At 41.3% G+C, this 27,801-nt stretch overlaps 1 protein-coding gene across 1 annotated transcript; it reads left to right on the top strand.

Moving 5' to 3' along the window:
* Positions 1-559: 559 nt before the first annotated feature.
* On the top strand, positions 560-27,780 carry LOC136716273 (cilia- and flagella-associated protein 43). The gene is made up of 29 exons (XM_066693872.1): positions 560-574; positions 3,602-3,750; positions 4,119-4,222; positions 4,443-4,595; positions 4,876-5,000; positions 7,307-7,437; positions 7,575-7,777; positions 8,228-8,387; positions 10,495-10,540; positions 11,762-11,839; positions 12,023-12,148; positions 12,416-12,520; positions 12,811-12,927; positions 13,268-13,450; positions 14,021-14,227; positions 14,763-14,852; positions 15,363-15,443; positions 15,724-15,849; positions 16,447-16,566; positions 18,839-18,946; positions 23,267-23,353; positions 23,505-23,593; positions 23,919-24,120; positions 24,550-24,662; positions 25,030-25,189; positions 25,560-25,724; positions 26,104-26,184; positions 26,505-26,658; positions 27,445-27,780. Exons 1-29 carry the CDS (start codon positions 560-562, stop codon positions 27,603-27,605), a joined length of 3,639 nt encoding a protein of 1,212 aa, XP_066549969.1. The 3' UTR covers positions 27,606-27,780.
* The last annotated feature ends 21 nt before the right edge of the window (positions 27,781-27,801 follow it).

Here is a 27,801-nt window from a genome sequence, read left to right on the forward strand (position 1 = left end):
GTTTTGCTAGTGTCCTTGTCACTACTGGTAGCATGAGGCAGTACCTGCAGCCCATTCAGGTTGCACAGGTAGTGCAGCTCCTCCAGGATGGCACATCCATACATGCCGTTGCAAGAAGGTTTGCTGTGTCTCCCAGTACAGTCTCAAGAGCATGGAGGAGATACCAAGAGATGGGCCGTTACACGAGGAGAGCTGGACAGGGCCGTAGAAGGGCATCAACTCAACAGCAGGACCGGTATCTGCTCCTTTGTGTGAGGAGGAACAGGAGGAGCACTGCCAGAGCCCTACAAAATGACCTCCAGCGGGCTACTGGTGTGCATGTTTCTGATCAAACTGTCAGAAACAGACTCCATGAGGATGGCATGAGGGCCCGACATCCTCTAGTGGAACCTGTGCTCACAGCCCAGCACCGTGCAGCTCGATTGGCATTCGCCAGAGAACACCAGAATTGGCAGGTCCGCCATTGGGGCCCCGTTCTCTACACAGATGAGAGCAGGTTCACACTGAGCACATGTGACAGACATGAAAGAGTCTGGAGAGGCCGTGAACATCATCCAGCATGACTGGTTTGGCGGTCAGTGATGGTCTGGGGAGGCATATCCTTGGAGGGTCTCACAGACCTCCACGTGCTAGCCAACAGTACCCTGACTGCTGTTAGGTACTGTGATGAAATCCTCAGACCCATCATCATACCTTACGCTGGTGCAGTGGGCCCTGGGTTCCATCTGGTGCAGGACAATACCATACCGTTGACTTTTCCTTAATGACGGTATTGTGTGGAAAAATTAATTTATATACAGTGAGGGAAAAAAGTATTTGATCCCCTGCTGATTTTGTACGTTTGCCCACTGACAAAGAAATGATCAGTCTATAATTTTAATGGTATGTGTATTTTAACAGTGAGAGACAGATAACAACAAAAAAATCCAGAAAAACGCATTTCAAAAAAGTTATAAATTGATTTGCATGTTAATGAGGGAAATAAGTATTTGACCCCTTTGACTTAGTACTTGGTGGCAAAACCCTTGTTGGCAATCACAGAGGTCAGACGTTTCTTGTAGTTGGCCACCAGGTTTGTCCCACTCCTCTTTGCAGATCCATGCTGGAATACCCATCCACGACCCATTTTCAATGCCCTGGCTGAGGGAAGGAGGTTCTCACCCAAGATTTGACGGTACATGGCCCCGTCCATCGTCCCTTTGATGCGGTGCAGTTGTCCTGTCCCCTTAGCAGAAAAACACCCCCAAAGCATAATGTTTCCACCTCCATGTTTGACGGTGGGGATGGTGTTCTTGGGGTCATTCCTCCTCCTCCAAACACGGCGAGTTGATGCCAAAGAGCTCGATTTTGGTCACATCTGACCACAACACTTTCACCCAGTTCTCCTCTGAATCATTCAGATGTTCATTGGCAAACTTCAGACGGGCCTGTACATGTGCTTTCTTGAGCAGGGGGACCTTGCGGGCGCTGCAGGATTTCAGTCCTTCACGGCGTAGTGTGTTACCAATTGTTTTCTTGGTGACTATGGTCCCAGCTGCCTTGAGATCATTAACAAGATCCTCCCGTGTAGTTCTGGGCTGATTCCTCACCGTTCTCATGATCATTGAAACTCCACGAGGTGAGATCTTGCATGGAGTCCCAGACCGAGGGAGACTGACAGTTATTTTGTGTTTCTTCCATTTGCGAATAATCGCACCAACTGTTGTCACCTTCTCACCAAGCTGCTTGGCGATGGTCTTGTAGCCCATTCCAGCCTTGTGTAGGTCTACAATCTTGTCCCTGACATCCTTGGACAGCTCTTTGGTCTTGGCCATGGTGGAGAGTTTGGAATCTGATTGATTGATTGCTTCTGTGGACAGGTGTCTTTTATACAGGTAACGAGCTGAGATTAGGAGCACTCCCTTTAAGAGAGCTCAAAAAAGGATGGATTGTCAAATCCAAGTCACCATACTCAACACCCAGTTGTGTGAGTGCGGAAGAAAGACGGAACTCTCTGGCTATGCATAGACTACCGGCTGCTAAACCAAAAAACCGTGCCTGACCGACATCCACTGCCCCAGATCCAGGACCTGACTGGCACCCTGGGTGGGTATAACTGGTTCAGTATCCTGGACCAGGGTAAAGCCTATCATCAAGGTTTCATGGCTGAAGGTTCCAGACACCTCACTGCATTCATCACTCCATGGGGGCTCTAAACGTTGTGGTTGAAAGATCAGGAAACATATAGGATGAATCTGTTTGCATGGAGAAATCAGTGAAATATATACACTCACCTAAAGGATTATTAGGAACACCATACTAATACTGTGTTTGACCCCCTTTCGCCTTCAGAACTGCCTTAATTCTACGTGGCATTGATTCAACAAGGTGCTGAAAGCATTCTTTAGAAATGTTGGCCCATATTGATAGGATAGCATCTTGCAGTTGATGGAGATTTGTGGGATGCACATCCAGGGCACAAAGCTCCCGTTCCACCACATCCCAAAGATGCTCTATTGGGTTGAGATCTGGTGACTGTGGGGGCCAGTTTAGTACAGTGAACTCATTGTCATGTTCAAGAAACCAATTTGAAATGATTGGACCTTTGTGACATGGTGCATTATCCTGCTGGAAGTAGCCATCAGAGGATGGGTACATGGTGGTCATAAAGGGATGGACATGGTCAGAAACAATGCTCAGGTAGGCCGTGGCATTTAAACGATGCCCAATTGGCACTAAGGGGCCTAAAGTGTGCCAAGAAAACATCCCCCACACCATTACACCACCACCACCAGCCTGCACAGTGGTAACAAGGCATGATGGATCCATGTTCTCATTCTGCTTATGCCAAATTCTGACTCTGACTCAGACCAGGCAACATTTTTCCAGTCTTCAACTGTCCAATTTTGGTGAGCTTGTGCAAATTGTAGCCTCTTTTTCCTATTTGTAGTGGAGATGAGTGGTACCCGGTGGGGTCTTCTGCTGTTGTAGCCCATCCGCCTCAAGGTTGTACGTGTTGTGGCTTCACAAATGCTTTGCTGCATACCTCGGTTGTAAAGAGTGGTTATTTCAGTCAAAGTTGCTGTTCTATCAGCTTGAATCAGTCGGCCCATTCTCCTCTGACCTCTAGCATCAACAAGGCATTTTCGCCCACAGGACTGCCGCATACTGGATGTTTTTCCCTTTTCACACCATTCTTTGTAAACCCTAGAAATGGTTGTGCGTGAAAATCCCAGTAACTGAGCAGATTGTGAAATACTCAGACCAGCCCGTCTGGCACCAACAACCATGCCACGCTCAAAATTGCTTAAATCACCTTTCTTTCCCATTCAGACATTCAGTTTGTAGTTCAGGAGATTGTCTTGACCAGGACCACACCCCTAAATGCATTGAAGCAACTGCCATGTGATTGGTTGGTTAGATAATTGCATTAATGAGAAATTGAACAGGTGTTCCTAATAATCCTTTAGGGGAGTGTATATGTATTCATTAATTTGATATTATTGTATAATACAAATCTTTTTTTATGAAAATCACAGCTGAGACGTTTTTTGTTGAATCTGCTTGATTCTGAGTCTGGTGTCTTACCTTGTTGTTCTGTACTGTCGGTCTCTGAATGTAGGCGACCAGCCCGGCATGCTGCCCAACTGCAGAGTGTGTGTCTGTGGGGACCGCCTCTGGACACATCTACTTCATAGACCTGACCCAGAAGGAGCTGCCGTGCCCGGTTCACAGGGTTCACCTCTACAGAGTGCCTGTGGAGCATCTCCAGTGAGTCTTACCTCCCTCTTGGCTGTGGGTCCCACACGCCTTCTGGGAATGCTTGTTAACCTCTTTGTTCTCTCGGCTATATCGCTCATCCTGCTTTGTGTGCTGTCTCAGAGTTCTCTGTTCCCATTACACTGTCCAGAGCTCTTATTCAGACAATGCTACTGTGTGTAATCTCATCCATTTGAAGTAAAAGTTGCAAATAAATATATATGTATTTGAACATATGTATTTATATGTATATGCATTCAAATCTTACAGAAAAAGCCTCATATTGTACTTTATTGTGTATGTCCCCTAGATAATACAATACAACAAAACAAAACAAAACATTTTGTAGGATTAGTACCTTTAGTACCTTTTTTTTTTAGGTATGACCAAGGAGGAAGTTTCCTCATCAGCGAAGCTTCAGACTCGCATGTGTTTGTTCTGGACGCCAGACCATCCAAAATGTTTGAGGTTATTAGATACACAGGTATGTTTATGTACTAATTGAATTCCCAAAGGTGACCGCAAGAATACAAAAGGAGTTGGACTGTTTGAGTAAAAAGATATCCCCTTATTAGATAGTCAACATTTTCCTTACAACGTATTATCACATATTATATCATATTTTACAACCTTTGCTTATGTCATGAAGCAGAGATGATGTATTGCACAATATGAAATAACACGGCAACCTTTTATTTCTTCAGAGGCTGCAGGTTCTGTTGTGGATCTATCTTCTCTTTACAACAAGGATAGCAAACAGGTGAACGTGCTGGTGCTGTCTGCAGGGAACAAAGAAAACTGTGTGAAAGAAGGGAGCTGCCTGGAGATATTCATGCTGCAGGCCCAGCTATTGAAAGGTACAGGGGATATATCTCACTGACACAATACAGCTCAGATTTCAAATGCTCTTCCTATAAAGAAAGTTTTTATCTGCTGCTTTATAACTGCATTTCTTACTATTAAATCCAGTAATAAAGATACAGACTGAAATTGGTCTCATCAGTGCAGAATGCTTATTATCATGCTGGTATCACATGGATACGTTCACATTTACCTTGGATGGATCGGTTTTGCATTCATGGAGCTGCAATGAAACACGAACCTTGAAAATTGAGTTCTAAAATTTTTGACTGGTAGAGTATACAAAGACAACAGATAAATTACATATGGGTAACACAGTGTGTCTTCAGTTGCTATTGTACCTCAATGCCAGGAGTATAAGGAACAAGGAAGCCACAGTGCTGGTGTGTGACTATGACATTGTAGGAGTAACACATGGCTTACAGAAAATGATGGTGATGAATACAAGTTGAAAGGATACACACAGTTTAGGAGAGACAGGCATAATCAAAGAGGTGATGGGGTAGCATTATATATCAGAAATGACATTGAGGCAGAAGAACTCAAATTAGATCCTACTAACGAAACAGAATTATTGTCGGTTAAACTTTTGAATAAAAGACCTGGAGGATTAGTGGTAGGAGTGTGTTACAGAGCACCCAATTCAGATATTCAGATAGATGTTGCATTGTACAATGTAATCAGAACTGCATATAGCAATGATGTGGCTGTTATAATTGGGGATTTCAATTTCTCAAACATAGACTGGGAATGAAAGTGTTGTATAGCGCATACAAAAGGGATGGAGACAAAACAAAATACAAAGAATATATAGAACTACAAAGAGATCTTAAATGAGGGATCAGGAAAGCAAAGAGTGAAATAGAAAGAAACATAGCTCTTGGAGCTAAAATCTCTTTTCAATACTATAGCAGCAAGAGGTCAATAAAGGAGGAAGTGAAATGGGTAAAGGATAAAAAACAAACAAGATGTTGCAGATGTTCTAAATGAGTATTTCACAGAGGTGTTTTCAAAAGAAAACACAAATAACATGCCACAGGCTAACAACCAGTCCAGTCAAACTCTAAGAGAGATCAGGATAAATGAGGAGGGAGGTACTAAAGGGACTAGCAGAATTAAAAGCAAACAAATCACCTGGGCCAGATGGTATATTTACAACAGTACTTAAAGAAATGAGGGACATTATTTATAGACCATTAACTGAAATATTCCAAATGACACTTAGAACAGGGGATGTGCCAACTGACTGGAAAACTGATAATGACATACCTATCTACAAGAAAGGGGACAAAACTGATTCAGGAAATTACAGACCAGTCAGTCTCACCTGCATTACTTGTAAAATGTTGGAAAAAATGATTAGACAGAAAATAGAGGAGCATCTTAATGAAAACCATATTCTTGGAGATAGTCAGCATGGGTTTAGATGAGGCAGATCATGTCTTACTAATTTATTAAAATTTCTTGAACATGCAACTGCAGCTGTAGTTCACATGAAAGGATATGATTTGATACACTTCATATGGTTTCTGCACCAAAGATTGATCCTAATGTAAGTAGATGAATTATGAACTGGTTGATGTATAGGAAGCAGAGGGTGTTGATTAGAGGAGTTGCTTCTAACTGGAGTGAGGTTCTTCGTGGAGTTCCACAGGGATCAGTATTAGGGCCTTTGTTTTTTCTAATCTATATTAATGATCTGGACTCTGGGATAGTTAGCAAACTTGTCAAATTTGCAGATGATACTAAAATAGGTGGCTCAGCAGATACAATCCCGGCAGCACAGGTTATTCAAAGGGACCTAGATAATATTCAGGTGTGGGCCGACACCTGGTAGATGAAATTCAATGTGGACAAGTGTGGACAAGGTATTACATGTGGGTAATAAAAATGTCCACCATAATTACACTATGGGGAGGAATAGAACTAGAAGAAGTAACGCATGAGAGAGACCTAGTAGTCTATGTGGACTCACTTTCCCCATCCCAACAATGTGGGGAAGCAATAAAAAAGGCAAACAAAATGCTAGGGTATATTGTCAATTTAAAACAAGGGAAGTAATGTTAAGTACAATGTACTAGTTAGACCTCATCTGGAATACTGTGTACAGTTCTGGGCTCCACACTTCAAGAAAGATATTGCTGCTCTAGAGGCAGTTCAGAGGAGAGCAACCAAACTAATTCCAGGTTTGAAGGGAATGTCCTTCTTGGAGAGGCCGAGAGAACTTAACCTTTTCACCCTGGAACAGCGAAGAATACATGGGAACTTGATTCAAGTCTTCTAAATCAAGAAGGGCATGGACCACATCAACCCAGTGGAGCTTTTCCAGATTAGCAGGGATACACGGACCTGGGGACACAAATGGAAATTGGGCTTCAAGGCATTCAAGACAGGAAACAGGAGACATGTCTTCACACAGAGAGTTGTTACAATCTGGAACAAACTCCCCATTGATGTGGTTTAAGCTGACAAATTGGGAACATTTAAAAACAGACTGGATAGGATCATTGTATCACTTAGTTATTAATGGACACCAAACGAGCATAATGGGTTGAATTGTCTCATCTCATTTGTAAACTTTCCTATGTTCTTATGATAATAACAGGTCTTTTCAGATGTATTAGTAGGCTTCTCAGTCATTTAAAGGGTGACGTGGAGTTTCCTGCGCTGTGCTGTAACTTTCCTGCCCTTGTGTGTGTGTAAACAGGAGAAAGTCCTCCAGCTGCAGAGCCATTCCAGCCGGTTGAGTGGGCCTGTGGCGCTGGCCTTCTCCCTGGACAGCCAGACCCTCCTCACCACCGGCCTCCGGGACGGGGCTTTGGTGTGTGTGCAGTTCCGGTAGGTAGGTAATGTTGTATATTTTATATATTTTCATTGAAAAGGAGGACAAATAAAAACGTGCTATATAAAAGTGTGATTTGAAGACAGATGTAGGAAAGTTTTATCTTTCATATGTATCTATCTGTTTCATTCAGGTTTAAGACGGGTGCGATGACTAAAGCAAGTATAGCCAGTGATTATGGGCAGAGTGTGGAAGGGCTGCTGGGGACTTCAGTGCTCACAGAGACCGCTGCGCTTCGAGAGCTGCCGGAGTGGGCCGCTCCTTCCCAGACTCCCCCTGGATCAGCTCTGTGGGAGCAGCAGGAAGAGGAGGATGTAGAAATTGTGTTCTTTGCCTGTAGGTGCCTGTAAGATGACCAATCTTAGAATAAGAGCTCTCATTCCCTACAGACATTGTACACAATGGAGTATCCTGCTTCCTCATGTATCAAGTTCTGATCCTTAAGAGTGTGACAGAAGTCACAATTTTCAAGTAAAATACAGCCACTTGTTAAGGCAGTCTTTGTTGTGGCTAAATTTCCATCTTAAATAGCCCAACCTCTAGTAGAAAATCCAAGATGAGCAGTTTGGCCTGCCTAGTCATGGAAGGAGAGACCTTGACGACTCCCTGAAAAAGGCGTCCCAGTAAACTCAATTCCTTGGACTTTCTAAAAAAACTCTAGGCAAAGAACGGACTGTAATCCCAAAGAGTGCCACTACTGCCACTACAAAGTATTATACCCAGCACTGTGTAGGGCCCCGGAATAAGCAGTCTGTGCAGCCCTTACAGGTGTATTGCATTGAGGAGTCCAGCTGTTATATCAGTCCACCTTGATTGTGCCTCTGTCATGGCCTAGGCTTGTGACCAGAGACGCAGTGTGGAGCTGTCTGATCAGGACGAGAGCTGCTCCAGCCTGCCCCCGGCCACACCTGCAAATGGCACCTGGCTTGAACAGAGGCTGGAGGAGGTGAGCACCTCTTTAGTCCCTTTACACTTCTTTGTGCTTCTTGTGTAATCTTTTAGAGGTCTCGAATAATAAAATAAACATAGACTAAATCTTACTGTAATTTTAAATCCTACTAATGATAGACACTCCGTTAAGACCATTGCATATAACAGTCTTTCCTTAGACTGGTCTTAGACTGGTCTTACTTAGTCAATCACGCAATTAATTCTGAGAACTTTAAGACAGTTGAAGAAAAAAGAAAATATGGCGGACGCTTCTCTAAGACAGCGATGATTCCAGTTAACTGAAAATCTATGCTAGTTATTGAAATATAATGCAGAGAAATATATACTTTTGGTGACATTTTCTGAAACTTGCACTAACGCACTCAAAATGAAAATAAAATGAAAAATGTTAACAAGATCAGTCTAAGGAAATTTTATGCAACGGTCTTAACTGAGCGTCTATGTTTATGCAACCGGCCCTAGCACTATGTTTGCTTTGTGTTATATAAAGCTACAGCTGTTCATTATACACGATCAGCCATAACATTATGACCACTGACAGGTGAAGTGAATAACACTGATAATCTCATTATCATGGCACCTGTCAGTGGGTGGGATATATTAGGCAGCAAGTGAATATTTTTTCCTCAAAGTTGATGTGTTAGAAGCAGGAAAAATAGGCAAGTGTAAGGATCTGAGCGACTTTGACAAGGGCCAAATTGTGATGGCTAGACGACTGGGTCAGAGCATCTCCAAAACTGCAGCTCTTATGGGGTGTTCCTGGTCTGCAGTGGTCAGTACCTATCAAAAGTGGTCCAAGGAAGGAAAAGCGGTGAACCGGCAACAGGGTCATGGGCGGCCAAGGCTCATTGATGCACGTGGGGAGCGAAGGCTGGCCCGTGTGGTCCGATCCAACAGACGAGCTACTGTAGCTCAAATTGCTGAAAAAGTGAATGCTGGTTCTGATAGAAAGGTGTCAGAACACACAGTGCATCGCAGTTTGTTGCGTATGGGGCTGTGTAGCTGCAGACCAGTCAGGGTGCCCATGCTGACCCCTGTCCACTGCCGAAAGTGCCTACAATGGGCACGTGAGCATCAGAACTGGACCACGGAGCAATGGAAGAAGGTGACCTGGTCTGATGAATCACGAGTTCAAGGTGTTGACTTGGCCTCCAAATTCCCCAGATCTCAATCCAATCGAGCATCTGTGGGATGTGCTGGACAAACAAGTCCGATCCATGGAGGCCCCACCTCGCAACTTACAGGACTTAAAGGATCTGCTGCTAACGTCTTGGTGCCAGATACCACAGCACACCTTCAGAGGTCTAGTGGAGTCCATGCCTCGACAGGTCAGGGCTGTTTTGGCAGCAAAAGGGGGACCTACACAATATTAGGCAGGTGGTCATAATGTTATGGCTGATTGGTGTATAGTATAATAAATAAAGATGTATTTAAACATCATAGAGCAACCAACTAACATCCACAATGCCAACTATTAGGAGTAGACTAAATCTCGTGTTATTTGTTACTTTGGATGTTAGTTTAAATTTAGATACAACAAAAATCTTTAATTATTCAGTTATATTTATTTTTAATAATGAAATAGTGTATTTATTATATGTTTTTCTGTTATTTAAACGTATGTAACACCCTGTAAAATGTGCTTTTGTTGACAACTATCTGTTGTATTGCTTCTGTGTACATATGTATGCTGTCTGAGATGTAAACCCACCCTCCTGGGCATGTACAGTGTCCGTTTTTTTTTTTTTTAAGAACTAAACAAATTAACCGCTCTTTAACCGTTGGACTGGCAACGCCTTTAACGTCTATTTTGCCTCCTCCCCCAATTTTTGGATCTGACCAATCACGTCTTGTAGATTGTTTTCTTGTGTATATCGTCCAATCAATATTCGGGTCCCCTACGCCCCAACAACCGTTGCCAACGGGTATCTAATAAAACGTGATGCCCCAAACAATCGGGGGTCAGTTCGGAGTGTAGTTGGTATTGAGACGTCGATCAGTTTGTTGTAGTGCATTGCGTACGGAGACTAACGAGTTTATCTTTGTTAACATCGGTCCCAATTTCTGTTATTGTTTTTCATTCGTCGCGTAAATTGTATTAGTGTGAGCCAAAATCGTCGAGAGGAAGGAAGGACCGACATGGCGAAGGTACGATCCATCATCAGGCCTGCTGCCGCTGACCGGCCCGAGTCCGGACGAGCGGCTGACAATAACTCGGACCCGCTGGCTGTGTCGTGAGGAGGTGGCGTGAGTTTGTGGTTGGGGCGGGCTTATATATTTAGTTACGTTTGTCAGCTGGCGGGACTGTGTTTTTTTAATTACTTCAATTATGTTTTCGTCTGATTGAATAAGTCCTCACTGAACTGTGTTAACCGAGGTGACGAGGTTTTTTTTTCTGCAGTGCAATTCGATTAAGCCCTCAGCAGCGAGGCCAAAGAGGACAGTTTGGACTGTTTTTTTTTTTCGTTTTTTCCCCATTAATATTATTATTTCGAGATCTCCACCATTTTTTTTTAAAGTGCACTAACTATAAAAACAAGGGATTCAACCTATAGGGCCAGTTGGCCATTTATTTACTTTTCATGACTTTTCATGACAGTTTTATTTTCTTGATTCTTTACATTTACCAAATTGACTACTTGATTGCATGGTATTTCTCTCCTCACATGCTTAAATAAATCACCATGATTGTTGTTTTTTTTAAACTAAATTTGTGTGTGTTGCTATTATTATTATTATTATTATTATTATTATTATTATTATTATTATTATTATTGCTAGGGTGGGGTAAAAGTTAAATGCACTACAGGCCTTAATGCAATAAGCAAAATATTCTGTCTTTAAATGTATTTAATTTAATCCTATTGAATGTGTGGAACATAACGTTTCATCCCTTAATATCTAAAACTAATAATCTCAAGTTTTAGTACATGCTTGAAGATCTGGGGGATTAAACAATGTATTTACAAATGTATAGACCATTATTTTGTAACAGTAGTTCCTTTATTGTGTGGCCAACATGTGAAGCTACACTGATTTATCTAGCATGCCACTTTAGTATTTGACATGAAGGTGTTTTTCTGATGAATTTGGCCAAGAAAGCAAATGTCTACAGGGGCATTATGGTTGCAACATCACTCCAAATCATGAGCAGATTTTTTTTTGTTAAACTGCTGTAGGAGGAGACTAGAAAAATACAGCCATGTAACTTGTAGTTTCCTCAGGATTATGAAACTCTTTCAGGGCATATGATCAATGCAAAAATGATTGAATTTCTGGAACTCCTCACTCCTCCTGGTGTCTGAACTCCTCACCCTTGCTGATCACTACTCTGCTCAAATGTTTGATATGTTTTTAACATTTGTACAGGCAGTCAATGAGGAGAAAAAGCAGTTTGCGGAAGAGAGACAAACCATGAGGAACGATATCAAGCAACTGCGCAAAACCGTAAGCAACACAACCCGTTAAGTGCAAAACATCACAAACAATTCATCACAGTTTCATAATCCCGTGAATTTCTTGACATGATAAACAAGTCTGCCCAATTGTCTAGTGGTAGAGAAATGTGTGTGCAGTGGCTTTGTCCAGCTGTCGGAGAGCAGGCCAGTGACTGTGAGGCTCTGGTTATAGATCCAGGACATGATGAATGAGAACAACACTTTGCCTGAGAATGAGAAGCTGCAGCTATGGGAGTTTAACCTGGACATCGAAGAACACAAAAGGATGGAAGCTAAGATTGAAGACGAAGTCGCCAGGGTAACGGGAAAGAAACTCAAATTATTGTCTAAAATAGTATTATACAGCATATGCATTAAGTATCTTAATATCTTCCAGATACAATATTTTCCATACTCAGATACATACAGTATTGCTCACCTTCCCACTGTGGTAACTGTGATGCAGAGTTATGTATGTGAATGGTAAGTGTGGATGGTGTTCTTGCATTTGCTAACATCAAAGCAATGTGAAAGATGGGCCTTGACCTGTCTCCTATTTTCATTGGTGCATTTCTGTGTCTGTAAGGTCCGTAATGAGATGGAGCTACAGATCGAGGCGTATTGCTACGAGTATGACGTCATCAAAAGGGAATGCTGGGACTCCATGAAGGTCAAAGGGCGAGCAATCAAGGTAACCAGGCCAACACTATATGCAACAAGAATCAAAGGGGAGCAGCCAATCTCCACATCCACAACATTGTGATAAAGGCTTTAAACAATTTCACACATGTCAATGTTAATCCTAGATACATTTTAAAAGTTAATGGTTGTGCTTTAAGTTAAGTTTAATCAAAAAATGTAATAATCCTGAGATCTAAACTGGGCTGATGTTGAGCAGATCAGGGATACATCTAGATGTGTATGAATAAGTGGTATGAAGAGGTTGGGAATAATCTGGTGTAACCCTGTACCCTCTTTCAGGCTTTTCACCAAGAAGATGAGGTGAAGAACTACCCCATGAAGGAGCGCACCCAGAGAGAGATGGAGGAGCTGGAGAGAGTGAAAACACTGCGGAGGATTGAACAGGCAGATCTCAGTGTAATTCCCGCCCTCTTCAACAATTTCGCACTGTATAGCTGGCTGAATTTACAACACTGTTGCATGTCTATGACCCTGTGTAGATGGTTGGAGTTAATTAGTCCTTCTTTCCACTCTATTCTATTCAGTTTTCAAAGCAGTTCTGTAAGTAAAGTCATTAGTATGTGCCAAAGTGAAATGATGACAACCTTTCCTAGGGTGTTGCTCCTCTAGTGTAAACATACATGTCAATCAGGAGGACATTGGAAGGTGCACATCTAGATCTTTTAAATTCTGAAAAGATTAGAGCAACTGACAGGGCTAGACATCCTCTGATGTCCTCCTACAAACCCCTCTGCAGATTGTGGAGGACGAGTCCAAGACTGCACCTCAGAAGGATGAAGATGAGGGGGGTGAAGAGGCAGAGAGCCCAGCTCTCATGGGCAGTCTGAGTGCTCAATGTGGTGTCCTCAGCCCTGACCTGTACAATCAGTTTGAGCTGCACACCAGGGAGCAGAAGATCAACCAGATCATCCTGTTGCAGGTACAGCATTGACAGCCGGCTTCCTGTCAGGTCCGAGAGGTTTTCTGATATAGCAGTGAAGCACAGCCTACTGTGGCATAACAAAACAAGATGAATTTAATCTGCCCCATTCATTACCAGGCAAAATTCGGCACAACACATGTCAGTCAGTTTCATATTCATTTTTTTTCATTTCTTGTCCAGGTCCAGTGGAAATTGCACAAATCATCAATATTTAGATGTCAGAGGTTCATATATTGCATGAGCTAATATTTAAACAGGCCATTGCTGCTGCTCAATTCAATGGCTTAGTCCAACCTAATGTGTAACAATTTCTACATTTAAAAAAGTGGGAACACTTTCAATAATACAACAGTCAATTATCATGAATTGCAGACACATTTTAATATATTGTTTAAATTCAAAGAAAGCAAAATCTGAACAGACTGACTTTGCTCACAAAAAAGGGGAGACGAGGATGAAACAGTCAAGTTGTTTTTGAAGTGTGGAGTTGGTAATTTAAATAACCACTAAACCCTGAATAAAGGTAAACAATGTTCTGTTTGTATGTTGAAATGTTTGTCCACCCAGGATGTTATCCACAATGTTAAAATGGCCTTCAATGAGGAGTTTGACGCAGTGTATAAGCAGAAGGAGGAGGAGATGAACCGTGTGAAGGAGAAGAACAGGAGGATTGTGGAAATCATGGGTGACTTGGGCCTGAAGGAGATGCTGTGGGAGCCAACGCTGTCTGTCAACGAGAGGCCAGAGAGGTTATTCACTGTGGACGACTCGGAGGTAGGAACCACTTGCTGTGATGTTGGGTGTTGGCTGTGATATCACGCTTTTGGGATTAGAGCTGACAGAAAATCAAGAAGAATGAAATGGCCACTTGAGTAGGCAAGCAGCATAATGGCCTGTTTAGAGAAAGCAGAAGGTTGATTAGTTACTGCTAACCCCAAAACATATGTTCCCCGTTCATTGGTTACCTTATGTACCTTATGTTCTTATGTGCACAACACCTCATGTGGTAGTATACACTCATTTGAACTGTTCTGTTTTTATATATTTCTATAACTACCACAATCACACAGCATTAGGCACATGATCTGAAACTTAGGTCACAGTTTTACAGAATAATAATGAAGTTGAAAATTGAGCGTGGTTAAAGTCAACTCATTACAGTCAGTCTTAGTGACCATAACATGAATCAATTGAATTCTGCTGAAACATAAATACATTCATAAAAAGTTGACTTTGCTGCAAGGTTTAAGATATAAAAGTGATTTATAGTGTTTAAAAGTATTGAGTTTCACTGTCATTGTATTTCCAGATTAAAGTTGAAAAATGCCACACCCCAGAACAGAAGTTGAAAGCAGAGGAACTAGCCAAGACTGAAGAACAAAGAAGACTGGCTGCCAAGGTAACATGTGAGAGAGAAATTTGAAAATTAAACTTGTGTTGGAGTGTACAGTTGGGTTGGCAGAAGAATAGCAAAGCCAAATATGCATGAGAAAGATAAGTGTACAGTATACAGTGTGCAGCGGAAGATTAGTGTGGGTGGTCAAGGTGGTATAAAATTGTCATAAGCATGAGAAAAACATCTGATGAAAACTTTGGAGTATGAGGAAGAACTGGAATTCATGTGAAATACTCCCAGTGCTCCCAGTTATTGTTCATCTAAATATGGATCCTGTTAATGTACTGTTTATTTGCGCTTTCTAAGAGTCATGCTGAGATGATCATCATTTATTATAAAACACAAGATAATATTCAATCTTTCATTTTGGAAAAACAAAGATACATTTTAAATTCCCCAAATTTGAAAAGCAGTCTTCCCTAGCATCATACATTCACTTCAGCCTAAAGAATGTTGTTTCAAATGGCCAAGCCGGTAGTGCAACAGTACCCTGAAACCCCCCTCTCTCGGCAGGGTGTTAATGCCAGAGAGAACGCCCTTGATGACATGATGGGGGGAGTACTAGACCTGAAGAAAGAGGATATTTTGAAAACGGTGAGGAGCTGCAGAGACTGGGTTATTGTCAATCATGTATTATGCATCAAGATGGTTTTTAAACTCTTAACTAGAGAGCTACATTTCAGTGCTGTTGGATTGTGTGTATTGGATCAGGTATAAACAGTTTTGCTCCCATCTGTTGCTGTATAATGAAAGCAAACCAAGTCTTTTTACTAGTTTATCTTGTGTAATTATAAGCAGAAGAAAACCCCATGGTTATAGGTGTAATCTATATTTGTCTACACTGACTCCCTGGTCTCGGTTGTGATGCCTTCAGGAGATTCCACAGCCCGAGTTCATGTCCAAACCAGAGGTGCAGTGGACCGAGGAGGAGAAGAAGGGTTTTAAAGAGTATGAAAAGAAAGTGAAGGAGCTGAAAGAGGAACAGGAAAAATACAGAAAGGTAGTAAACTAACAGTTTCTAACACTAATTATGCCTTAGGGCTGTGTCTTAGAGATGTTATCTTTTGAAATATGAACATTGAACCCATTGGTTGACGCCCCACTTGTTTACTTCTCTTGGGTGACGTCTAATCATTTAAGCACCAGACTCTGGACATGATAGGGCACTACTGACCAAAGCATGTTATTGAATCTGATCAGTTTCTGATATGTTTTCAGTGGATCGCTTTTTTTTGGGGGGGGGGGTGGGCTTGATGTTGTGTTCATCAGCTTGTAGCTCTGATTCCTTTAAAGGGTCTTTCACTACAGGTGTTTCTCCAGCTTAATCTTGCCTGAAATCCTGTTTTCAAAACAATCAGACAAACGTTTCTGGTGAAAGAATTACCTGTACTGAACTAATAGTGTTCATACCATTGATTTATGCCAGCAAATGGTGACATTTATACCAACCATAATTTTGCCAGACATTTGGGATTATACAGTGTCAGAATTTTAGAATGGCACACCATGTTCATTAAAAGAGCGAATAAATGATTGCTGTGGTTGAAATCTCTTTACTGACTGTGTGTTTCTGGTTTGACTTTTAACTTTGGTAAAGGCACTAGAAGCAGAACTGAAGAAACTGCAGACCTCCATTAAGGATGCAACCCAGGCCTTTGATGAAACCCTAGACCGGCTTGCTGAGAGAAAACTGCAATATGAAAAGGCGATCTGTCAGGTGAAAGAATATACTCTAATCTTCCTACTCTAGTTTCTCTATATTGCTACATAGCTGTTTTACAAGATGGTTAACCGCAAAGAGCACCAAAAACATGGACACCTTCACATTGTTGTCAGGGAATCTATCTGTTATTATATTGAAGCATCTTGGTTGTCCAGGTAATAACGAGGTTGAGATCACATTATTCTTAAGTACTTTTTATTTCCCTTTATTTGTACACAGACGTGACCCGCGCTAATCGTGTATCACTTCCTCAGTCATGATCTGTAACCTCACACTCCTGCCTAACTCTCTCTTTCCTGGTCATTATCCTCTTAACCCCACCCCGAAATCCCATCAAGAAACGCACCCCTTTGGACCCTCCCTGGGCTGGCAATATCTAATAGTGTCAGTGATTACAGTCCAGGGTGGCAGGGAGAGGGAGAGCAGCTTGAATGGTACAATATCATATCTTACACATGTATGTTCTTCATCCTGTGGCATGTTCTCAAAATAGTATGATACAAAATTAACATAACTAATTTCTAACTGTACCGATCAATGGGTTGGTGGTTGGTACATTTCTACATATCTTAGCATTCTTATTTAGTGGATTCTTGTTGAAGTACTTTTTGAGATTTTAAAGGCTGGGGTCTTGCTTTTAACTGCCATATGCAGCCATAATTCAATAGAAAGTCAATGGGGTTTTGTGCTTGCATACTTTTAAAACTGTAGCATTATGGCTATATGATGCATACATTTAGAACATGGCAGCCTTCAGATTGATATTCCTGTTATTAATGTCAACTTTAATACTTGTAAAATAAAGAACAATCATACGAGAAAACAAGGGCAATCAAGATGACCAGAAAAGCAGCTACGTGATGAATGTTACATTTTTCTACCTTAGATCTGTGCATGTATTCATAAAGCATCTGAGAGTGATAAATCGGTCATAAGTGCCTGAAATATCTGCAAGTGATGTCAATTTGGTCCTACTTTTACTCTTAGGAGTAAAAGCTATTCATATAGAGTCTTTAGAATTAAAAGTACTCCTAACTCGACCAATATTTAGGAGACCTCATGAGGTCCCCTAACTAGTTAGGAGTTGGCAGACAGCAGCAATGAGAATACATCGTCAGCGCAGCTTCCGTGAAAGGAAAGATGTGTAACAGCGGTGTGATGATGAGGAGTTATTGCGACAATATAGATTGGACAGAAATTGAATATTGTTTGTTACTGAACAAGTCAGAAATGCAGTTTCTTCCACCACTGTCAGAAATGCAGCACTGTCAGCAGAGATAAAGGTGGTGACAATGTTGCGTTGTCTGGCCACAGGGAAAATGCAACAATATAGCAGTGGTGATTTGGGACCATCATCACAGCCTTCAATAAGTAGGAATTCCCATCAGATCATAATGGCATTAACAGCACCCAAGATAATTTATTGATTTCCCCACTACTGCACGACAAATACCCCCAAAAGCCACATTTATAATCAGTGCTAGCCTAATCTATTCATAATCAATGCTAGGCTGTATCCATCAAGGGTTTTACATTACACCGATTTTATATCCGACTATTTGTATTACAAAAATGTTAGTAAAAATAAGCTGCAAAATGAATGAAAAATGTTCCAGTCATACAAAGCATAATCATAATAAACTGTATGCGTGGTAATGAATGCATGTTAACTTTAATTTGTATTTTATTCAATACAGAAAATGTTTCTGAAATACTGAATGTTTCTGTAAAACCCTTCATGAATGTACTCCAGTTTTTCCACTTGTGGACAATTTCATATGTGCAACGGAAGCATAAATAGTGTTCAATTTTAAGATGTTTGATGTATATTTAATTCCATGTAGCACCTTGACGTCCTTGTAATGAAGGAATACGGAGGAAACACTTATTATTTTGTGTCAAATTATAAAGAAATAAAAGGCTGAGTTAGCTTAGCAATATTTGTATAGTTGTCTTTTGGCTCTGCTTGTCTACATGTGATATTGCGTTTTTTGTTTTTCCAAAATGAAGAAAATACATCACAGTGAGACATATTTTAACTTACACTTGTGAAAATATGCTAGTTTTTCCTAGGATTGGATCCTACTCCCAGCTAAAAGTAGGTATAACAGACTTTATGACTGACTTCTACCTCCTACTCTGAGCGAGGAGTAATCTTACTCCTAAACGAACTTTTAGCATGATTCCTTGGAGTAATTCTGAGATGATTTATGCATATGCGCCCTGTATTTCTTTTTTTTAATCACACTTCTGCTTCCATTTTCAGGAGGAGCTCAAAATTGCGAACCTGGTTTACTCCACTGATATGGAGGAAAAGCTGGTAATCAGAGAGAAACAACTTAACCACAAACTTGAACAAACCAGGAAGATAAAGGTAGCTGTTTCTTTCACAGAACACCTAACGTATTTACACTTACTGCAGTTATTTACCTCAAGTCAATACTATTAATTCAGCTGTATAAAATACCAAACAGCGTTGTTGATAAGAATGTTTTTAATTACACACGGGGGTGGCAAGATTAAAGAGCTACATGCTGTACAAAAGCTCTAGTGGATTTATGGAAGTGCCACTAAGAACAAGCTTGGATAACACCTACATTATAGAGCTCTGGAAAAAATTAAGAGACCACTGCAAGTTTTTCTTAAATCAGTATCTCTACATTTATGGCAGCCATTCCATTCCAGCGTCTGTTGAATTCCAACACAGGCACACCTCATTCTACCGAATGAGGTACTGATTAGGTGATCACCTGAACCAAATCTTATTTAATGAGGAAAAGTATAAAAAACACTGCTGTGGTTATCACTATCCTCTTGCAATAGGACCAGCTGGATGGCAAAAATAGTTCTAGTAGTACCTCAAATGTAATTGGAATAAAAAAATAACTAATGACTAGGGCTGCACGATTATGGCCAAAATGATAATCACGATTATTTTGATCAATATTAAGATCACGATTATTTAGCATGATTATTCATTGATTTTAGGGACAAGATATTTTTATTGCACTTTCACATTTAAATAAACAGACCATTGCTTTCAATTCCATGTTGTACATCAAAATAAGACTGGTCCTCAAAGTGCATCATCTCCTAGCAGTGAAATATAAATAAAATTGTACCCAAAATATAGGCTAACTAAAAATAAATATGCCGTCACAGAATGCAACCAAATGAAAACAATTCAGGCCTATGCAGAAAAGGCAATAACATAGTGTTTACAGGTTTTTGGCAAGAAACATCAGTCTGAATGACGAGTGAAGCAGAGGGGTGTACTATGAAGGGAGTTTAACCTACTCAGAGTTAACTCGGGGTTTTCAAGGAAAGTCAGGGTTGACAAGCTGATTGCAGTGTCTGCAGTGTGCGCAGTGTCTGTGCGCTGGACTGTCCCCGGAATAATGCAGCTGATAATGTCAGATATGAGGGATTAAAGAAATGCCAGGGAGGCCTGTTGGCAGCGCATTGCTGACAGAGTCAATTCGTAAGAATAGTATTCTTGTCATATGTTCTCTGTTTTGTCTTACGGATTCTTCTTTTATTTGTAATATGATTGAGATGTAAGGACACGTAAAATCTAAATATGTGAAAACACTTAGGATAATTCTATCATAGTCTACACATGGGCTACATCTCTGAAATTGACCTGCTACTCACTGTTAATGAATTAAGATCTACTAAAGCACCTTGGGCTGTAGGGCTGCCTGTATGAATTTAATGCTATTGTGTTAAGAATAACTTCATTCTAACAATCATTTCAGTTGCAGCCCCAGTGGAACGAGCACCTGCAACAAGTCCGGATGAAATATAAAAATATTCTATCAAGTGGTGTGTATTAATAATACTTGTCATTAATTCACAGTTCAGATGTGGTGTGTAGCCTACACTTATAATAGCCTATTCATGTGTTCACAGCAAACAGAAAAAGGCAGAGATAGTGAAAACTGGAGGAGGGCATGATTCACGCATATTTCGGGAATCCACTCTTGGTCGTGGTTCACCACCTAATGTGTCTTTAATTGTCTTGAATATAAGTAGAAGTTTTAAGGAAAAAATAATGTAGGCTAGCCTACATGTCAGATCAATACCTGAACACTGATGCTGTGAAATGACTTCCTATTCACATAATCCCCCTCATGTTCTCCCAGGGGTGCTCTAATGGGGAAATGCGTACAGTCAATTGCACCAATCACCCTCGTGATGTTTGTATATAGGCCCAGCCTATGCTTATTAAAATAGAACAAGTATTTTTATCTTTGATCTTTAGAAGGCTTAAATGGCCAGGGAACACAACAAATGCATCCAGCAGTTCAGTGAGAGCAAGTGCCACCTTGCAAGCTGCACAGCACACAGTATTGCTGCTCAGAGGTTCAGCATCACTGATGGGATACATGAAGTGTTCGCTGGCAAAATACCGCACAGCAAGACTGTTCAACAGTGAGGGCATCACTGTAGCAAGTGGCATTGAGACGTCTGGCCCTAGAAGCGGCAAAGACACTGAATTCCCTCAGATGAGAATCACTATCTTTCATAGAGAGCATCATCGGGTTGAGCTGGAGGAGCTGCCCGGTCTCTACACACCCTCGCCCTGCGGAGTGAGCCTCTCACAGCCCGGGCCCAATGTCGACTGGGTCCCGACAAGACTGTGGCGGAGAGGCGGTGCTTATACAGGGTAACACCCGAGTTAACCACGAACATGCCCTGCTGGAGCAGTGTAGAGATGCGCGTATACTGCCATGACAGCAGACCTCGGGTAAAACTGATCCACCTTCGTAGTGCAGGTTAACCGGGAAGTTGCAACCGACCTCGCAAAGTTACTCCTGAACTTACCTGGATAAGCCAGTTACCTCGCTTCGTAGTACACCCCTCAGGTCACTACATCTGTTGTATATTACTCTTGTACTCTGGACTGCAGCCGCAACAGCCAGGAAATTGTTACACAGGCTGTCGCTGGAGGGTGCGCGCGCAGCCAAATCGCCCCCTCGTGGCTGGCTGTAAGTTTATGAAGCGCTTGATTTGATATGCGGCGGAGTTTTCTATGAGCCGGAGCACGCATTTTAAACGTCAATATTGCAGTCGATCATGTTCATTTAATTGTGGGAAGCCAAAATCGTAATCGAGATCAATATTCGATTAATTGTGCAGCCCTACTAATGACCATGCCAAAAGAGTTGAAAAGGAAAGTTTTGAGTGAGGAAAGAAAGGTTCAATTCTGGCTTTACTGGCAGAGGGATATAGTGAGCATCGGGTGGCTTCCATCCTTAAAATTTCAAAGACGGCGGTTCATAAGAACAAGGTCAAGCAGAAGACATTGGGGACAACAAAGCTACAGACCGGCAGAAAGTGAAAACGACTCTGCACTGACTAGGATGACTGCCAACTCATTCGAATGTCACTCAACAACCGTAGGATGACATCAATTGACCTACAAAAAAAATGGCAAACGGCAGCTGGGGTGAAGTGCATGGCGAGGACGGTTCGAAACAGGCTCCTTGGGGCAGGCCTGAAGTCGTGCAAAGCTAGAAAAAAGTTCTCATCAATGAGAAGCAAAGAAGAGCTAGGCTGAGGTTTGCAAAAGACCATAAGGATTGGACCGTAAAGCACTGGAGTAAAGTCGTCTTCTCTGATGAGTCCAATTATTAGCTTTGCACAACACCTGGTTGTCTAATGGTTAGACGGAGACCTGGAGAGGCCTACAAGCCACAGTGTCTCACACCCACTGTAAAATTTGGTGGAGGATCGGTGATGATCTTGGGGTGCTTTGTCTTTGATTTGTCTTTGTGAAGGACGCATGAATCAAGCCACGTACAAGGTTGTTCTGGAAGAAAACTTGCTTCCTTCTGCTCTGACAATGTTCCCCAACTCTGAGGAATGTTTTTTCCAACAGGACAATGCTCCATGCCACACAGCCAGGTCAATCAATGTGTGGATGGAGGACCACCACATCAAGACCCTGTCATCTCCAGACCTGAACCCCATTGAAAACCTCTGGAATGTGATCAAGAGGATGATGGATAGTCACAAGTCATCAAACAAAGCTGAGCTGCTTGAATTTTTGCGCCAGGAGTGGCATAAAGTCACCCAACATCAATGTGAAAGACTGGTGGAGAGCATGCCAAGATGCATGAAAGCTGTGATTAAAAATCAGGGTTATTCTTCCAAATAATGATTGCTGAACTCTTCCTAAATTAAAACATTAGTATTGTGTTGTTTAAAAATGAATATGAACTTATTTTCTTTGCATTATTTGAGGTCTGACAACACTGCATCTTTTGTTATTTTGACCAGTTGTCATTTTCTGCAAATTAATGCTCTAAATGACAATATTTATATTTGGAATCTGGGAGAAATGTTGTCAGTAGTTTATAGAATAAAACAAAAATGTTAATTTCACCCAAACATACACATAGCTATAAATAGTAAAACCAGATAAACTGATTATTTTGCAGTGGTCTCTTAAGTTTTTCCAGAGCTGTATAATATAGACACTTCATATCCAATAAAGGTTTTATTCAGGGGATTGCATTTGATCACGGATCATATTTGCCGCCAGTTGTGTAATTTGAAGACTGGGGCTGTACTGATCATCACTCCGCAAAGACAATACTGCAATTACAATAACATTGCATTGTTATGTTTTATTTTTGGAGAATATGACATCGAGTCATAATGAAACTGATTTCCCTGTTGTTCACAGCAAGACATTGCAGAGGACTTAAAGAAGCACAAAGAAGATGTTGATGCCTTCAGAGAGACCTATGATAACACTGTTGCAGAAGACAAAGTGAGTTTATTGCAGGTGTACAATGTATAAAAAACCCTTTTTCCCAAAGCTTGTGTCAAATTCCCATAGACTTTCACATTATTGATCATGTTAATGAAAGCTTTTACTTTTTCAAATGAATTTAATTATTTTTATTTTTACTCCCACTCAGCTGCGTGACCGTGGTTTCAGAAAGGACTTCTTTGATGTCCCTGGCCATGTAGTAGAAGACCTGTACAAACTTTTTAAGCGCCGACCCAGGTAAAATCAGGTGATTAACATGTCACAGAGGAAGAGGAACATGATGAATAACAATGAGATGCTATTTTCCAGTGCATGACTGGGAGCTGTATTTTAATCCTTAGTTAGTGCTGATTGCTTGAGACCAACTATGAAGCCACAATGTCATCCACAAAGTGTTAAAAGGGGTGTATGACTCAAAAGTTGACAGTAAGACATGCCAGAGGGCATATGCCGTTCCACGACCCTGCTTCTACTCTCTGTGTTTTTGGGCCATTATGGATAGCTAGACGAGGCTGGTAGAATATGAAAGAAAGAAACCATTTCAGCTGATGCTCTTTGACAGGGTGCAGAAAATGAGGACAGAAAACAGCAGTCCTTTCAAAGACCGTGCAGGGTCCGCAACAGCACCGGATGAAGGCCTGTCTCAGCTGATGAGAGCCATGGAGGAATTGGACGTCCCTGAAAACATTCCACAGGGCGTGGACCTGGCTGTGTGGGAGCGCTTCTGTCTGGCCAGGAGAGCCAAGGTTGAGAGCGAACATCAAGTGAGTCCCACATGGCCCGGGGCTCTGAGAGCTAGGTGCCACGGCAGGCCCTTACACTTCCCAGTGAAGATCCATCATGTTGATCGGCCAAGCCTGCTCATCTTAGTGCCTGGAGTACTGAGAAATGCACAGATTATTGCACAGGCTTCAACACTTTTAGCAACAACTGTAACTTTAAAACATGACCATGTATGAGAAAGTAAATACAGCTGCCAGACTTGTTCTTGTTTGATGCAGCTCAGTTCTCAAAAGACCCTGATTACAAAGAATCTCGTCCTGAAAGCTTGAACTGATCATGACTTTATTGGCTGTAAACCCCCAAATTATTTTTGACGAATAATTATGATACATCTAACACCAGATAAAAATGTATTTGAGATGTAATTGCTGAAATTATTCAGATTTGTTCTAATTGTGCTGCACTTACAGGTTCAACAGAAAGCGCTGACACTTGCTGAAATGCAGGCTTTTCTACAGAGGAGAACAGAGGAGGATGACAGTGCCAGAAAGGAGATTCAGAACCTCACTGATGAGCTCAATGGGTGAGAAATTAAATACAGCAAATCAGATATCATTGAATAACTGTATTAACCAGACGTGCTGAAACACATTTTACAAAATAATCAAATATACTGTGCAGAATACACACTGTATATTAAATGATCTTCGGAGGATCTTATGCTAGCAGCATTTAGTGACTGCAAACCACTGAACCTTAGGTTATGAGGGCAGTTTTTTCCTTCCTACAATAATAGTTTTATCATCCTAAAAACTGAGGGATAGACATGTGATTCAAGGCTTTTCCTTAAGATAGCATGACATGTACATTAACAAGAAGGTTTTTGTATTTAGGGAATGACAATATTTGAACTGTTGCCTGCTAAACAATTATCATGTATTTCCACACAGGATACGAGAAAATATAATTAAATTCCAGGCAGATCCTGTTGTTCATCTCTTCATGAAACAAGGGCAGGTGGAAGTCCAGACTGGGAACTTCATTCCTGACTACTCCAACTGTGTACTAATCGACAGGAGTGTAGTAGAAGATCTTAATAGGACGATTAAGGTAGGGGCACATTGGAACTAAATTACTGTGCTGCTAGTCAGATGGGTGGAAGATATTTCATGGAATAGCAAGTGTTGTAAGTTCAGCAAACTGTGTTAAGATCAAGCAGTGCTTTAGAACCACTCTGAAACAATCCCTGTCAGAATGTTTTAACTCCTCCAACTCCACCAAAATAGGGTTATTTGAGAAGAAAATATAGTCTCGTTAAAGTGATACAATTTTCATCTTCATGGTTACCGAATTCCATAATGATAAAACAAGGTATTTACTGAACAGTCCTGATATGTTAGAATAATCTGCTTTGTATGAAGTGCTGGCCCCCTTCAAGTCTTAAGACGTTGGTGTGTCATGAATCTGCTTCCTCACTCAGGCTTTAGGGAAGCAGAAGATTTCCAGCATGGTGAAAACTAAAGACATCCACAAGGACATCGCCCATAAGGAGTGGCAACAGAAGAAGATGCAAATGCAGACAGATGATCTAAACCACAAAATTCGGGATATTCAGATGATGCGGGTCTCCAGAGAGATGCAGGCAGTACGTTACGTGTAGCTGACCTTCACTAGACTGCTGGTATAATTGGCAACTGCACACTGAGGACTTTCAGGTGGAAGATAAGATAAAGTTGCAGGCTTAGGCTACACATTGCTGTATAACTATAACTGCCCTACCTCACTGACTAGTGATAAGCTGTGCACTGGACTGGATGGCATTTGATTAGCCTTGTTGCGCCACTGCAGTCAGTACAGTAATCGTGAGACCAGGTACATCAGTCGCAACAGCATTGATCCCTCACACTTGTGGGTTGAAGTGAATTAAAACAGACATGTCTGGGAGACACGGGATTGAAATAGCAATGTGTGTGCACCTGGCTGGCCATTTGAATTAAGTCATGAAACGCTTTGTTCTTTTTCAGTACTTGAGCGAGACGGATTATGATAACAATCTGTCCAAGCAGATTTCTAATATGAAGAAGACACTTTCCATGCAAGAAAAGGTAAGTGCCAATATGTATGTTGTAAGAATCGTCAATGGTCCTCAACTTGATTTATAGAGAAATGTCATCTTTCCATCACTTACAATGATTTGTGCCTAAACATTTCCATATAATGTTTGTAACAAATCTGTATTAACCTTTACAATCACAATGTTTCAAGCTATTTCTCTTGGCACTGGAAATACTGTGAAAGTATTTAGTCAATAAAAAGGGATAAATCATCCTTGTTAAAATCTCCAGTCAGACCCTACTTTAATCTGATCCTTAATTTAGCGAATGTGAATGTTAGACAGTTTATCAAGTCACCTGCTACCTCCTAGATCCACAAAAAGAAGGTGAATAAGGTCAAGAAATCAGTTCAGCAGCTGATCAGACAGACGGCACAGAAGGCCCAGGACAGTGCCACCCTGGATCAACAGCTGCAGAATATGATGATCTCTGTGGCAGAGAAGCGACACATCTGTGATGCCATAGGTGAGCCAATAGTTTATTGTGACAGACCCTCAACGGTTAGCCTACTCTGAAATACAATGCCCATCAGACTGTGCATTGCAGTTGATTAGACATTGCAGTTATTAGAGTTTAATACCATTCTCCTTCTGCCTTTGTCACATGATCTTCTGAACTTACCCAGTACATCTTTTAGAATACTACATAAGGGTCCCCAACCCAGGTCCTGGAGGACTATCTTACCTTGCTGGGTTTTGTTCCAACCAACCTTTCAATAACTTAATTGACCCCTAATCCAAGTAACAATCTGCTTAGATTTTACTTTTTAAATTGTGCAGTAAAAGAGTTGGTTCTTTATTAAGTTCTCTATACAATTATAAAGTTAATGTAAAACCCCTGCTTTTTTAAATAATTAAAAGGCTCTGATTTAGGAAATTATTAATTCAATTAAGGGTTCAATTAATTAATTGAGAGCACGGTTGGAACAAAACCCGGCAGGGTAGGGACTCCTCCAGGACCAGGATTGGGGACTTTTGAGCTATAATAATCCCTTGCCGATCTCACGAATACACAAAACTGTACACTGTGGTAGCCAAAACAGTCTGTGTGGATACTTGAAATGTCATTAAGGAAACCCACGGTTGGCAAGGGATTAATGTATGGCACCAAGAAAAGCATAGAAAGGGACAGATTTTTCAACCTATTCTATGGTGATGAGGACAGCAATGGTGTTCTGCCTACGAGCCTTTCTGACTCGTGTTGTGACGTGCCCACGTTTACTGTGAATGACTTTGCATTTTCTGTCACCAGCGGTGGAGCAGAATCAGGAGAGCAGTGCAGAGGAACGGTACAAAGACATCCTCCAGAGAAAAAGACTGGTGGACCTGGCCAAAGCACAAGCTCAGGAGGTTGCCATCCTCCGAGCAGAGGTGGAAAGGCTTAGAATGAAGACCTTCCCAGCCCTGGACTAATTTTAACAATGATCAGCACAAAGAGTACGGAGTAAAAATATACAGGATTTCTACTGTACTGTTTTAATGTAAACCTATTCATTGGTCTAGTTTCAATTTCTTAATTGTTTCTAACTCACTTTTAGGAAATATGTAAATAAATCATTAAATAAAAGGTATACATTTGAACTTGTCAGTACAGGTCTGAAAAAACATA

This window comes from Amia ocellicauda, chromosome 20 (genome assembly GCF_036373705.1).
Source record: "Amia ocellicauda isolate fAmiCal2 chromosome 20, fAmiCal2.hap1, whole genome shotgun sequence".
Lineage (NCBI taxonomy): Eukaryota > Metazoa > Chordata > Actinopteri > Amiiformes > Amiidae > Amia > Amia ocellicauda.

What these genes read in the sequence shown, in the direction of transcription:
- LOC136716273 (XM_066693872.1), top strand. An exon ending in TGAGGTTATTAGATACACAG is followed by an intron (nt 4,223 to 4,442) that starts GTATGTTTATGT and finishes TTATTTCTTCAG; the next exon opens with AGGCTGCAGGTTCTGTTGTG. An exon ending in CACTTTCCATGCAAGAAAAG is followed by an intron (nt 26,185 to 26,504) that starts GTAAGTGCCAAT and finishes GCTACCTCCTAG; the next exon opens with ATCCACAAAAAGAAGGTGAA.